General features: G+C 46.0%; 1 protein-coding gene across 1 annotated transcript; it reads left to right on the top strand.

Annotated features, from left to right (window-relative positions):
• The first annotated feature begins 977 nt into the window (after window positions 1-977).
• Window positions 978-10270, top strand: ATP6V1G1 (ATPase H+ transporting V1 subunit G1). The gene is made up of 3 exons (XM_045791088.2): window positions 978-1181; window positions 5176-5276; window positions 8404-10270. Exons 1-3 carry the CDS (start codon window positions 1100-1102, stop codon window positions 8575-8577), a joined length of 357 nt encoding a protein of 118 aa, XP_045647044.1. The 5' UTR covers window positions 978-1099; the 3' UTR covers window positions 8578-10270.
• Window positions 10271-11353: the final 1083 nt, after the last annotated feature.

Here is an 11353-nt window from a genome sequence, read left to right as displayed (position 1 = left end):
AAAAAAAAATAGAGTTGTTGTCAGGAGCAAGTCAAGTGTTTAGGGCAGTACCTGTCATATTGTAAACTTAACTACTGGCTTCCTATCTACCTATTTGTGCTCGGGGATATCTCTGTGCCAAATTGCTTCCCCCAAATCCCCACGTGCTGGTCCTTTTCCACTAATCAACCCTAACTCCCCACTATCCCCCACTATCTTTTCCTGGCTAACTTCTTACTCTGTTGATCTCATTTTAAATGCCACTTATGTGGAAAAGCCTTCACAGGCACCTCCATATCCCCCTCTTCTTACAGTGCTCTGCATTTTTCCTTCATTACTTTATCAGTTTGCATTTTTTTTTTTTTTTTTGGTCCATCAACCATGCACTCTACCAGGGACTTTGTCTTGCTCTCTGCTATTTCCTCAGTATCAACAGTGGTGTAGGATCATAGCAGGCATTCATCAAATATTTATGGAAAACAGTCCAACTCGACCCTGAACTGGAGTACAGAGAGGGAAAGCATCCTCCCCCAAATGACACGGCAGATTAATGGCAGATCTGTCTCCACGTACCTTATTCCCAATCCACCTCTATCCCCCGTGCCTGGTAAGAATTTTCCTAACGTGCCTCCTAATACATTTAAGCGTCAAGGAACATTCCAGAAAGGGGGGGAGAGAGTAAAACAGAGTGCAAAATCGGGGAAGCTATTTGTGTTTTGGCCTGACTCCTTCTCTCCCGACCTTAATGCGGGCATGTTGCAAAATGAGGGATTACAGCAATAACGACGTGGCAGTGCGGCCACAGCAACGGAACCAGCCAAGGTACAGGCGCCATTCAAGGAGAACGAGGCTGAGTGGGGTGGGGTGGAAGACAGAAGACAGATCCTGCGCAGGCGCAGCCGCGAAGCTCTGCCCCTCCATCCCCGCCCCTCCCCTTCCCGCTCGAGTCACCAGACGCCGAGTGCAATCAGCTGACGCGGCGCTGCGGTCGTCACGTGACGGTGGGCGGGGCGCCGGCTCACGGCGCAGGCGCAGATCCTGGGCGGCTGGGTCAGCTGACCCGAGGCACCCGCTCGAACCGATTTAGGCCGCTTCTCTCGGCCTTAGAGTCGCCGCCGCCATGGCCAGCCAGTCGCAGGGCATTCAGCAGCTGCTGCAGGCCGAGAAGCGGGCTGCCGAGAAGGTGTCGGAGGCCCGCAAACGTGAGTTTCGGGGTGGGGCGACCAGGCGTGGCGCGGGTGCGGAGAATGCGGCCAGGCCGCGCGGGAGGTGGGAGGTGGATGAGGCCCCCAAAACTGCCGTGTGGAGGGGGTGGTGACAGTCGCGGAAGCTTGTGTGTCTGTAAGCTCTCTGGATCTGAGGCTCCGAAAGGCTTTTTTTTTTTTAAAGATTTTATTTATTCATTCGACAGGATAGAGACAGCCAGCGAGAGAGGGAACACAAGCAGGGGGAGTGGGAGAGGAAGAAGCAGGCTCATATCGGAGGATCCTGATGTGGGGCTCGATCCCATAACATCCCATAACGCCGGGATCACGCCCTGAGCTGAAGGCAGACGCCTAACCGCTGTGCCACCCGGGCGCCCTCGGAAGGCTTTTAGGTCGTCTGGAAGCTGCGATGCGGGGCAGTAGATAGGGCGAGGAAACAATAGTAGGTGGATGACCTTCTTGGGGCCTGGGAGGCTTGTGACGTGGGCTGTTTAAACGGAACTCGTCGTCTTTCCCCGTCGCTTGCTCCTTTGGCTTGCTCTCAGTGTACAGAGCTACCATCCACGCTGTTGCTCAGTCTAGAAACAGAGTTCTCTTTGCCACGTCTCCTTCTCTTGTTCGCCACGTTTAGTCGGTCGTCAGGGTGTTTATGGCTGTTCACTTTCCCCTATCCTTACAGCTAGCATCTTAGTCCGGGACACTAGATTTTCTGAGGCTCAGGTACCAGCCCGATTCGTTAGTTTCTTTAAAAAAAAAATTTTTTTTAAAAATGCGGTTAATATGTGCCAGACGCCTTGCACCAGTGTCTCTATCAGCACGGTATTCAGATCCCAGTGAAGGAGGCAGATACTGGGTGGGTTAGTTGCAGGTGCCAGGAGGGCTAGAGTTGAGAAATGTAAGGTTGCTCAAGAACTTCACGTGAATCTAATCTAGACTGGTGAGTGGGAGAAAGCCGCCTCCTCCTTGAGGTCCATTCTCCTCACTTCAGTCAGAGCCCCCCCCTCTCCTGGGATGCAAGTAGGACTTCCCCACCCCCTTTACAGTCAACAAACGTTTAGTGCCGGCAGAATGAAGGCCAGATTCCTTCATAGGGTGTAGGCAGCGTTTTTTGGATCGGGCATTCTTCGCTTACCTCATTTTTAGGTTCTCTCCTCCAGGTATCCTGAACCACCGTGATGCCTTATTTCACCTGCAAGGCTTTGCACAGCTCTTTTCTCTGCTTGGAAGTGCTTTTCCCTAGTTTCCACTGTCTTTTCTCTAACACTTAGTCGCCCTTCAGATCTCAAAATGTAGGCAGCAAGCAGTTCTTCCAGGAAGCCTTCCCCGCCTTGTCCTTCTCTCGGGCTAGGCCAGGAGTCCTTCCTAAGAGCTTATGTCTGTCATCGCTGTGCAATAACTTGGTTCTTTATATGGCGCAGTCACTAGACTAAACTCCTGGATTACAGGGACTGTGTGTAATTCAGCTGTATGTATTCATTTCCCCATCTGGCGAGATAGGTATTTCTATCCCTATTATACAGATGGGTGAAATGAGGTTTCGAGAAATGATTTGACCATACCCTGGGAAGCAGCACAGTGGCCTAGAGGTCTCTTTTTCCATGCAAGGATAAAATAGCAAGAACTATTAATCTTAGTGATTCCTTGGTGCTTCTCCTGTATTTAAGTCTTACACTTATCCCACACCCAGGTAGATTTCAAGCATGGCTCTTGTACTTTCTGGATTAGGGGCTGTGTGATGCTCTGTGTTTCATAGGAAAAGCTTTCTTTGAGGGAGCTGGAGATGGGAACAAGCCTTTTATTCTTGCTCTGGTGACTGGAAAGTTCTGTGTTCTTCATAGACTATTTCTCATCGTGCTCTTGATAAAGTATTTCCATAATGACTTATCAGAGTTTGTCCTGTGATGGCTCATTAGTAACAGAAGTTGTGTCCGTTTAGGAACCATGTGAGATTATTTGGGGGAGGTGCAGGAACAAATACTTGGAATATGGTGAGAATAATTCTGAGTGGGGCGCCTGGGTGGCTCAGTCGTTAAGCATCTGCCTTCAGCTCAGGTCATGATCCCAGGGTCCTGGGATCGAGCCCCACATTGGGCTCCCTGCTCAGCGGGGAGCCTGCTTCTCCCTCTCCCCTTTGCCTGCTACTCTCCCTGCTTTGCTCTCTCTTTCGAATAAATAAATAAAATCCTTTAAAAAAAAAAAAAAAAGAACTGACATCATTTAAAAAAAATAATTCTGAGTGTCTTGGAGGTAGGGATCACATTTTACATTTTTCCTTGTCTCATCAAGCTTGGTGCATGGTCTTGTATATCTCAGATAGCTATTCCATATTTACTGAATGAATCTGTTTTAAAGGAGTGAGTTTATGGCTGGTATACATTTCAGAATTTGCAGAAATTAGGAACAGAAGTATTGACAAGAACTACAGTTTGAAAAGAATCACTACTTTTCTTGATCTGTGGTTATGGTTAACTTGCCCGTTAAGAATTGGGAAGAGGCAGTGCATGATGTGACAAAATGGTCCAACCTACGTTTTTCATGAAATCATTGTTTTGGACCGTAAAACTTAATTGTGTTACAGTTTATTTCAATGGAGTAAAACAAAATATTGACTCCCTGAAAAATAAGGTTTAAAAGAAACATGATTTTCTGTTCAAATATATATTTTTGGTTTTCAGAGAAGTCTGTCAGAATTGAACTTTGAAGATATGTGACGGGCAGAGAGTGATTTTATCTTAATTCAGAGACCTGTGGTAGTTGGGAGTGACGAGGAGAGTGGTATTGTGAAATTATGTGGAGCTAGCATAATATTTGAGCCATAAATATCATTTGTATATTGTTGGTTTGGAAAAGATCTTTGGCTTTGAAATACGGCTTTGAATATAGATGGTGAGGAGGGGATGGCATGTGGAGGACAGGGGTAGAAGTAGGCTCACGTGGACAGCAGTAGGCCCTGAATAAGACTGGAGTAAAATACACTTGCAGAAATAGTCTCTGGATGCTCTGATTGCTTTACCAGAGACATCATGGAGTGTTGATGTCGTGGGGTCATTATACATCCAGATCCTGTTCTGCATTAGCAAGTGGGAGGTCAGATTCCGTTTCATTCATCCACGTGGGTTGAGTGGGATTTGGGAAATTGATATACAGTGATGTCTAACAAAGCTTACTTTTAGATGCAGGATGTCTTATGCTCTAAATTAGATAAATGCCCAGGTTGATCATCTAAGACTCTTCCCCCTTTCCCCCCGCAATTTGGGTATCAGAGGTTTGATCAGTGAGCAAAGATTCAAAGAAAAGAATATGTGCTGGTTGGTCTCATGGTCTGTTTTCATACAGGCTCTGATGGCATCTAGAGAGTTTTTTCAGCTGTATGTTTATTCTCTTCAAGAAACCAGAGGACCTGTGTCTCCTCACTTCTTAGATGCTTGTGCAGTCTTAACCATCCAGTGCTCCCCATTCAGGATTCCTTCCCAGAACCCTTTCATTACTTACTTTCTTGTGCACAGGCATGGTTTTTAGTTTCCAATATTACATCATCTGTTTCATTAGTTACATTTTAGGTTGATGTCCCTTGGGAGCATATTAGTCTCCTTGCTCAGCTTCTAAGCAGAGCTCCACTAGGTGTTTACTTCTTAGGAAGAGGAAGAGTTCTCCAGATGGCTAATGTCCCTCATTTTGTCTTGGTTCTTAATAGTGGAGAGTGAGAGAATATTCTGACACATTCCAGAATGTGTCCATCATTTACGTTCTGTAGTTATGGAAGATGGTCCTCTTTACCTAGTCACTTCCTAATTAAGTACAGCCTGGAGGAGGCAGGAACCTATATTGTCAGTTAGCTCTGAATTCCCTCTTTCCTGTGTGTGTCTCTTGGGACTGTACCTTTAAAACTTTTTTTTCTTGTTTACTGTTAGAATTTACCATCTCAGTCTCTGCTTCCTCTTCTCCTTGTCTTTTAACCACTTCTTGATGTAGCTTTTTCCTTTGAAAACAGGAAAGAACCGGAGGCTGAAGCAGGCCAAAGAAGAAGCTCAGGCTGAAATTGAACAATACCGCCTGCAAAGAGAGAAGGAGTTCAAGGCCAAGGAAGCTGCGGTGGGCCCGGTTTATATTCATTACTGCTTTAGTTTCCTGAGGCTTTCCTCCTCTTCCCGTTTCCCCAGGCTCTCAAAATATACAACAGAGCTTGGAGGTTGTGATTCTGGTTGAAATTTGAAAATTTGGCTATTGGATGTCCAGGCTGAGTCTCCTATATAATCAGTTGTTTTTTTTTTTTTAAAGATTTTATTTATTTATTTGACAGAGATAGAGACAGCCAGCGAGAGAGGGAGCACAAGCATGGGGAGTGGGAGAGGAAGAAGCAGGCTCATAGCGGAGGAGCCTGATGTGGGGCTCAATCCCATAACGCCGAGATCACGCCTTGAGCCGAAGGCAGATGCTTAACCGCTGTGCCACCCAGGCGCCCCTAGATAATCAGTTTTTAACTAACTTTGAGTCCTAGCCTTCACTTAGTCATTTCACAAATGTGTATTGAACTTGTTAACCTGTGCCAGATGCCAGGGGATGAGCTGTGAACAGAAATAGACACGGTCCCTGCCTCATGGAGCTTAGCTTAAACAGTCTGATGGTCAGGGAGACTCAGTAATAAAAGGATAGTCGTGCAGACCCACAGCCGTGAGAAGGGCTGTGGTGGTCATAACCTCCATCAGCAGGAGCCCACCCAGTATGGTGGAGACACTTCGCAGCAGATGTGTGCGATAAGAGTGCAACAACAGATCACGAAGCAGGAATTCTGGAAGGGGGAAAGGATGGAGGAGGGCTTCACAGAGAAAAGAAACTCTAGCAGGACTCTTGGATACAGGTGACAGAAAACAATTCAAACTGGTTTTACACAAAATGGAATTCATTGGCTTATGTAATTAAAGACCCAGGTGAAAGGTTAACTTTATTTTGATCCAGGAGCTTCAGTAATGCTCTCAGGACATTATGTCCATCTCTCAATTCTGCCCCTGTCTTTGTGGGCTTCATTCTCAAGTTCTCCCTTGTAACCTTCACTGGTTCCAGGCACACGCCCTCCCAGGCCCAAGTCCTGTGATTAAAGGCACATGCCTCCCTCGTTGCAGTAAGTAGCAAAAGTGTCCTTCATCTTTGCACTGGACTGTCCCGGTGCTGTTAAAACTTGAAACATCTCTGACTCTTGAACTGGGGAGATTGGTGCTGTCAGCCGTCAGATTGCCCACAAAACAGTGTGGAAGCCCTCTCGTCAGGGCAGCTGCCTCGGCTTATTTGCACGTCGATGCTGCAGTTGCTTGTAGAGATAGGAGCGGTGCTGTGGGTGCAAGCATGAGCTCTGAGGTTTCCTAGCAGTGTTCAGTGTAACCCCTTTAGCTTGGACACAACTGACTGAGGCCTGACATACAGTTTATATTCACAGAACAGAGGCAGTGTCCCCCGTCCCCTGCCCCTCACTCCCAGTAGGGTTTTGAACCTTTAAAAATAAGAATTAGCAACTGAGCTAACGTGCCCCTCTATTTTGCCAATATGAACAGTTACAATAAAGTAGGAAGAGTCCTAAGGTTGAATTGAGGAAACGTGGGTTAGAATCTTTGCATGTTCCCCAAGGGGAGTGGTGGCCTCCGTACCGGTTATGGAGGACGAGGTGACCTGCGAGAGAAGGCTTTCTTCTTGCGCACTGTTGTGTGTGGACAGCTAGGGAGGGATATAGTTAATACATACGGAAAGGGGCAAGAGCAGGTTAGAAGATAGAGGGGGTCAGACACACAAAAGTTTTGTCTTCAAGACCCTGATAGGAAGACTTCCCTAAGCTCTTTCCTCAGGCTCTGGGATGAGCCCTCCCCACCCCCAATCCTGCCGGGGGACCCCTCCTTCTGCTTTCTGTCTGTAAGCTGCATGTAGGCGCTGGCTGGCTCTCACGAGGACACACGTGTGTGCCATGTAGGGGAACAGGGTGCTCTGGGCCTCCTCCGGGAATCCCTCACCCCATCACTCGCTGAGTGGCCTCAGCGTTTGCACAGTCCCTGCCTGAGGTCCAAGCCATCCCCCCTTTCAGCGCCCTGGGTCAGCTGCTCCCTAGAAGGGCCCTGACCTCCGTTCAGCCCCTGGCTGGATTGCCTTCCCTTGCCTGGTAAGTTCTGACAGTGCCTGCCCCTCCAGGGCCTCCAAGAAAAGTATTTTTACAGCTTTCTCCCTTTGTTACTGACCTGTTAATAAAGGGCTTATAGTGATTAAAAAAAAAAAAATCATTCTAACAAAGTAGGCATAAACTTGACAGAAAGCTGGCCATACTGTGAAGACTGAGGATAGAATAAAATTTATCCGTCAGTGTGTGTTAAATTGTGAATGGAGATTGAAAGGGTAAGACATGAATACGGCAAAAAATTCAAGCAGTAAAATAGGGCAGCAATGAAGTTAGTCTCCCTCCCACCCAGACCTGCAGTCCTCCGCAGAAACTGTCACTATTAATAGTTGCTGCATATTCTGCTCGAATATTTATATTTGAAAGAATAGATGCCTGTAGTCATAATACTGGTGAATCTGCTGCTGAATGTAAGAGCTAGAGCATGGACCGGTAGCGGTGAAACTGTGTGTTCCTCCAAAATTGCATCCTTTGTGTTTATTTTTTTAAGAGGTTTTTGTTTTTTTTTTAAATATATACCACCATTTATCTCTCCTTTTTAAAACCACACAAGGAAACACATTTACTAACCACACTGACACCATTTTATATCTTGCTTTTTCCCCTAAAACTGCATATTTTACAGTTCATTCCGTCTCGCTGCACACATCTCCTTTATCTTTGTTTACGGCTGAGAATGTTCTCTGGTATAGATGCACCATAATTTGTTTAACCAGTCCTCGGTGTTGGCTCTTTGGGTTCATTCCAGTCTTCGGTTAGGCTATACATTAGACTCTAGAGAGAGCGAATATATTGCTCTCCGGGGTAATTTCTGAGTCATGGAAATGCCGTGCAGTTTACCTTTTGATAGATGGTTGAAGGTTGGTCACCAAAGCGATTGCCTCAGTTTTTGTTGCCATTAACCGGGAACACCACCTTCCCACATGCTCTTCAGTCACAAGGTTCCATTGTCCGTTGCTGATTATTTGTATTCACTGGGGAGACTGGGTTTCTCCAGAACTAAGGAAGCTGGCCAGCCAGAGTGCCGACCTGACCTTCCCTGTGTGTCCTTGCCCCCGACTCCAGGCTCTGGGATCCCACGGCAGCTGCAGCACTGAAGTGGAGAAGGAGACCCAGGAGAAGATGACCATCCTCCAGAAGTACTTCCAGCAGAACAGGGATGAAGTCCTGGATAACCTCCTGGCCTTTGTCTGTGACATCCGGCCAGAAATCCACGAAAACTACCGCATAAATGGATAGGGGAGGAAGGAGCAGCTCTGCGTGCGGATTGGCATTTTAGATGCCTTCATGGAATACGAAGCTTCAGCAAAGCTTGAGTAGTTACATCCTTGTGAAAAGGCATTAAGTTATTTCTGTATATTATGTAGTAGATCCCGTCACTTTTGGAGAATAACAAGTCTAGCTGCTTTGTACAAACGTAGAGCCTACCCAAAGATTTTCTCCTTTTACCTCATATGTCTTAGAAATTTACTGTGTATGCGTTGTCGGTTTTCCTCTGCCTTGTAGCTCAAGCAACATATATATCAGTACTTTTTCTTTCTTAGATGTAGTAAAAAAAAAAAACAAAAAACAAGAACAAAACATATTGTTTAAAGAAAGAAAGGGATTAAATATTTTTTTTCCCTAAAGCTTTCTTGAAGGTCAGGGGCTTTATCTATGAAAAAGTAGTAAATAGTTATTTGTAACTTGTGCGAAGCAGCAGCCAGCCTTAAAATAGTCCTTTCTGGCTAAGGGTAGAACAACAAATACTAGTATATATTGTTCAGGCTGCTTTTAGTTACTCTTAATCAAAATTATTAGATGATAGAATTCAAGAACTTGTTACATGTTATTACTTGGTGTACTGATAATCATTTAAAAGTAAAGACTTTGTCATGCATTTCCCCCGCTCTGGTTCATCCTTTTTGATAATGCAGAGTGCACTTTGACCCAGATGTTTTGCGGAACTTTACTTAGGAAATTAAATTAGCACATGTAGCACATACGCATTTGTGCATACATATTTAGAAAATATTCGTGGTATGTATCTTAGCAGGAAGGAAATCACTTGTGATTTCACCCAACAGTCGGTTTGAAAAACAGCATCCAACCAGTAGTAAGTCTGCAGTTTGCCTTTTCTCTAGAGCACCCTGGACTGGGGCGGCCTTGCGCAAGTTTACCGAGCATATTTCCTCCCTGGTGGGCTAAATGGTATGTGTAATACCTATAGGAACTTCACACTAGCTCTTAAGAGTGAAATGCTTTGTGACTATTAGCCGAAAGTCTGCAAAATAATTTCTAGTAGATAGAAACAGTTGCAAGAGAACACTGTGGGATTTCCTTGCTTGTTCTGAAAAAGTAGAGTATTAGATGCCCTTCAAAAAAAAATCACATTTTATGAGACTCAGGATGGGTCTCAGGCCATGTCCGTCTCTAGTTACTGTTCCTTTTTATTTTCAGGCCATGTCCGTCTCTAGTTACTGTTCCTTTTTATAGTATGATTCCTCAAAAGAGTTTTCCACATGAGCTTTTCCAGTTTTGACTGTGAAAGCACTCCAGTCGGGCTTGCCACTCCACTGAAAGCACGTGTCAAGGTTAGCAGTGCTGGCCAGATCGAGAGGTCCAGTCTTGCCACTTGACGTTCAGTCCTGTTCGACGGGGTTGACCAGTTCTTCTTGAACCACTTTCTTAGCTTCGCTCTGCAGTGATGTGTTACTTTGCGCCTCTGTCTCTTGCTTTAGTTCTAACCTTTTCCCAGGGATTTGTTCTTGGACTTGTCTACGCTCATTCCCTTATTGAAACCCACATTCTTTTCATGGCTTTAAATACCATCTCTGTTGAAGACCCAAGTTTGTATCAGCTTCTCTCTCCTGAGCTCTATAGATGATGTTTTCAATTGCGTATTTGCTATTTTGGTTTGGATATCTAATAAACCTCTCCCCCTTAAAGTGTTCCACACTGTACCCAGTTTTGTTAGGACTTGACTCCTGGTGTTGCTGAGTGCAGCAAACTCCCATCTCTGCCTCCTGCAAATACAGATTTCCCAAACCGGAGGACCGTGAAGAAGCAAGGCCTGCATTCACCAGTTTAGCCGCGGCATCTAACGTGGTTGCCACCAGTATTTTCATCCTGGGTGCATAGGGCTGTACTTCCGTACATTCCGCCTGGTTGTTCACTTCCAGCCAACCAGCTGAATGGTGGTAAGGTTGAAGAAGCAACATAAGGAAGTACTTCAGAAGTGTGATCTAGGGTCAGTTGAGAGGAAAGATAAGGCCGGAAAAGAGCTTGGTGATCTGGGGAGAGGAAGCTAAGTGGTCTGAAGAGTAAATGGAAGGTCGAGTGAGTGGAGAGACTTGGCTGTGAAGGGAAGGCAGGAAGAGTGGCAGTAGTGGCGGATGGTGGAGGTGGTTGAAGGGAGGTGAGAACATGTTTAAATGTGGGTAGGGGAGGGAATAGAGGGAGCGAGACCGGAGAACACCTGGGTGGAATGAGATCCCTGAGGTGTCTGGAGGCTGCAGGGGCCAGAGCACAGATGGGGGGATTAGTTCTAGCCTTCAAGTTTGATGGTCCTCAGGGAAAAGAGTGGGTGTTTGTGTCCTAGGCCAGTTGAATCCGTCTCTGGAAGTGGGACCAGGACTACGATGTTTTAAAATCTCCCTTGGGGAGGGCCTTCCATTATGGCCTGACACGAGAACCTAGCATCTGTTTGTTTCTTCGACCACTAAGGCAGATGATGTTGGTTCTGACATGGAATGAACTCCAAGATACATATGTATGTAGAAGAGTGTGTGATTTGTTCCCATTGAGCCTAAGAAAAGGATATTCACATGCCTGTACTTGTGTATACAGAAGATACAAGAAACTGGTACTGGTCTTTCATCTCAGAAGACAAGGTCTGGGCTGCAACGGGAGGGTTGCTTTTTGTGCTCTTGCTTTACAGGGTCCTTCAGCAGTGTCCCTGGCCTCTACCCACTGGATGCCAGTAGTATCCCTTCAGCTGTGACAACCAAAAATACCTCCATTGTCAGATGTGCCC

The sequence above is a fragment of the Ursus americanus genome, chromosome 18 (assembly GCF_024610735.1).
Source record: "Ursus americanus isolate L20-20 chromosome 18, mUrsAme1.1.p, whole genome shotgun sequence".
Taxonomy (NCBI): domain Eukaryota; kingdom Metazoa; phylum Chordata; class Mammalia; order Carnivora; family Ursidae; genus Ursus; species Ursus americanus.
This window is presented reverse-complemented; position numbering and strand designations above follow the sequence as displayed.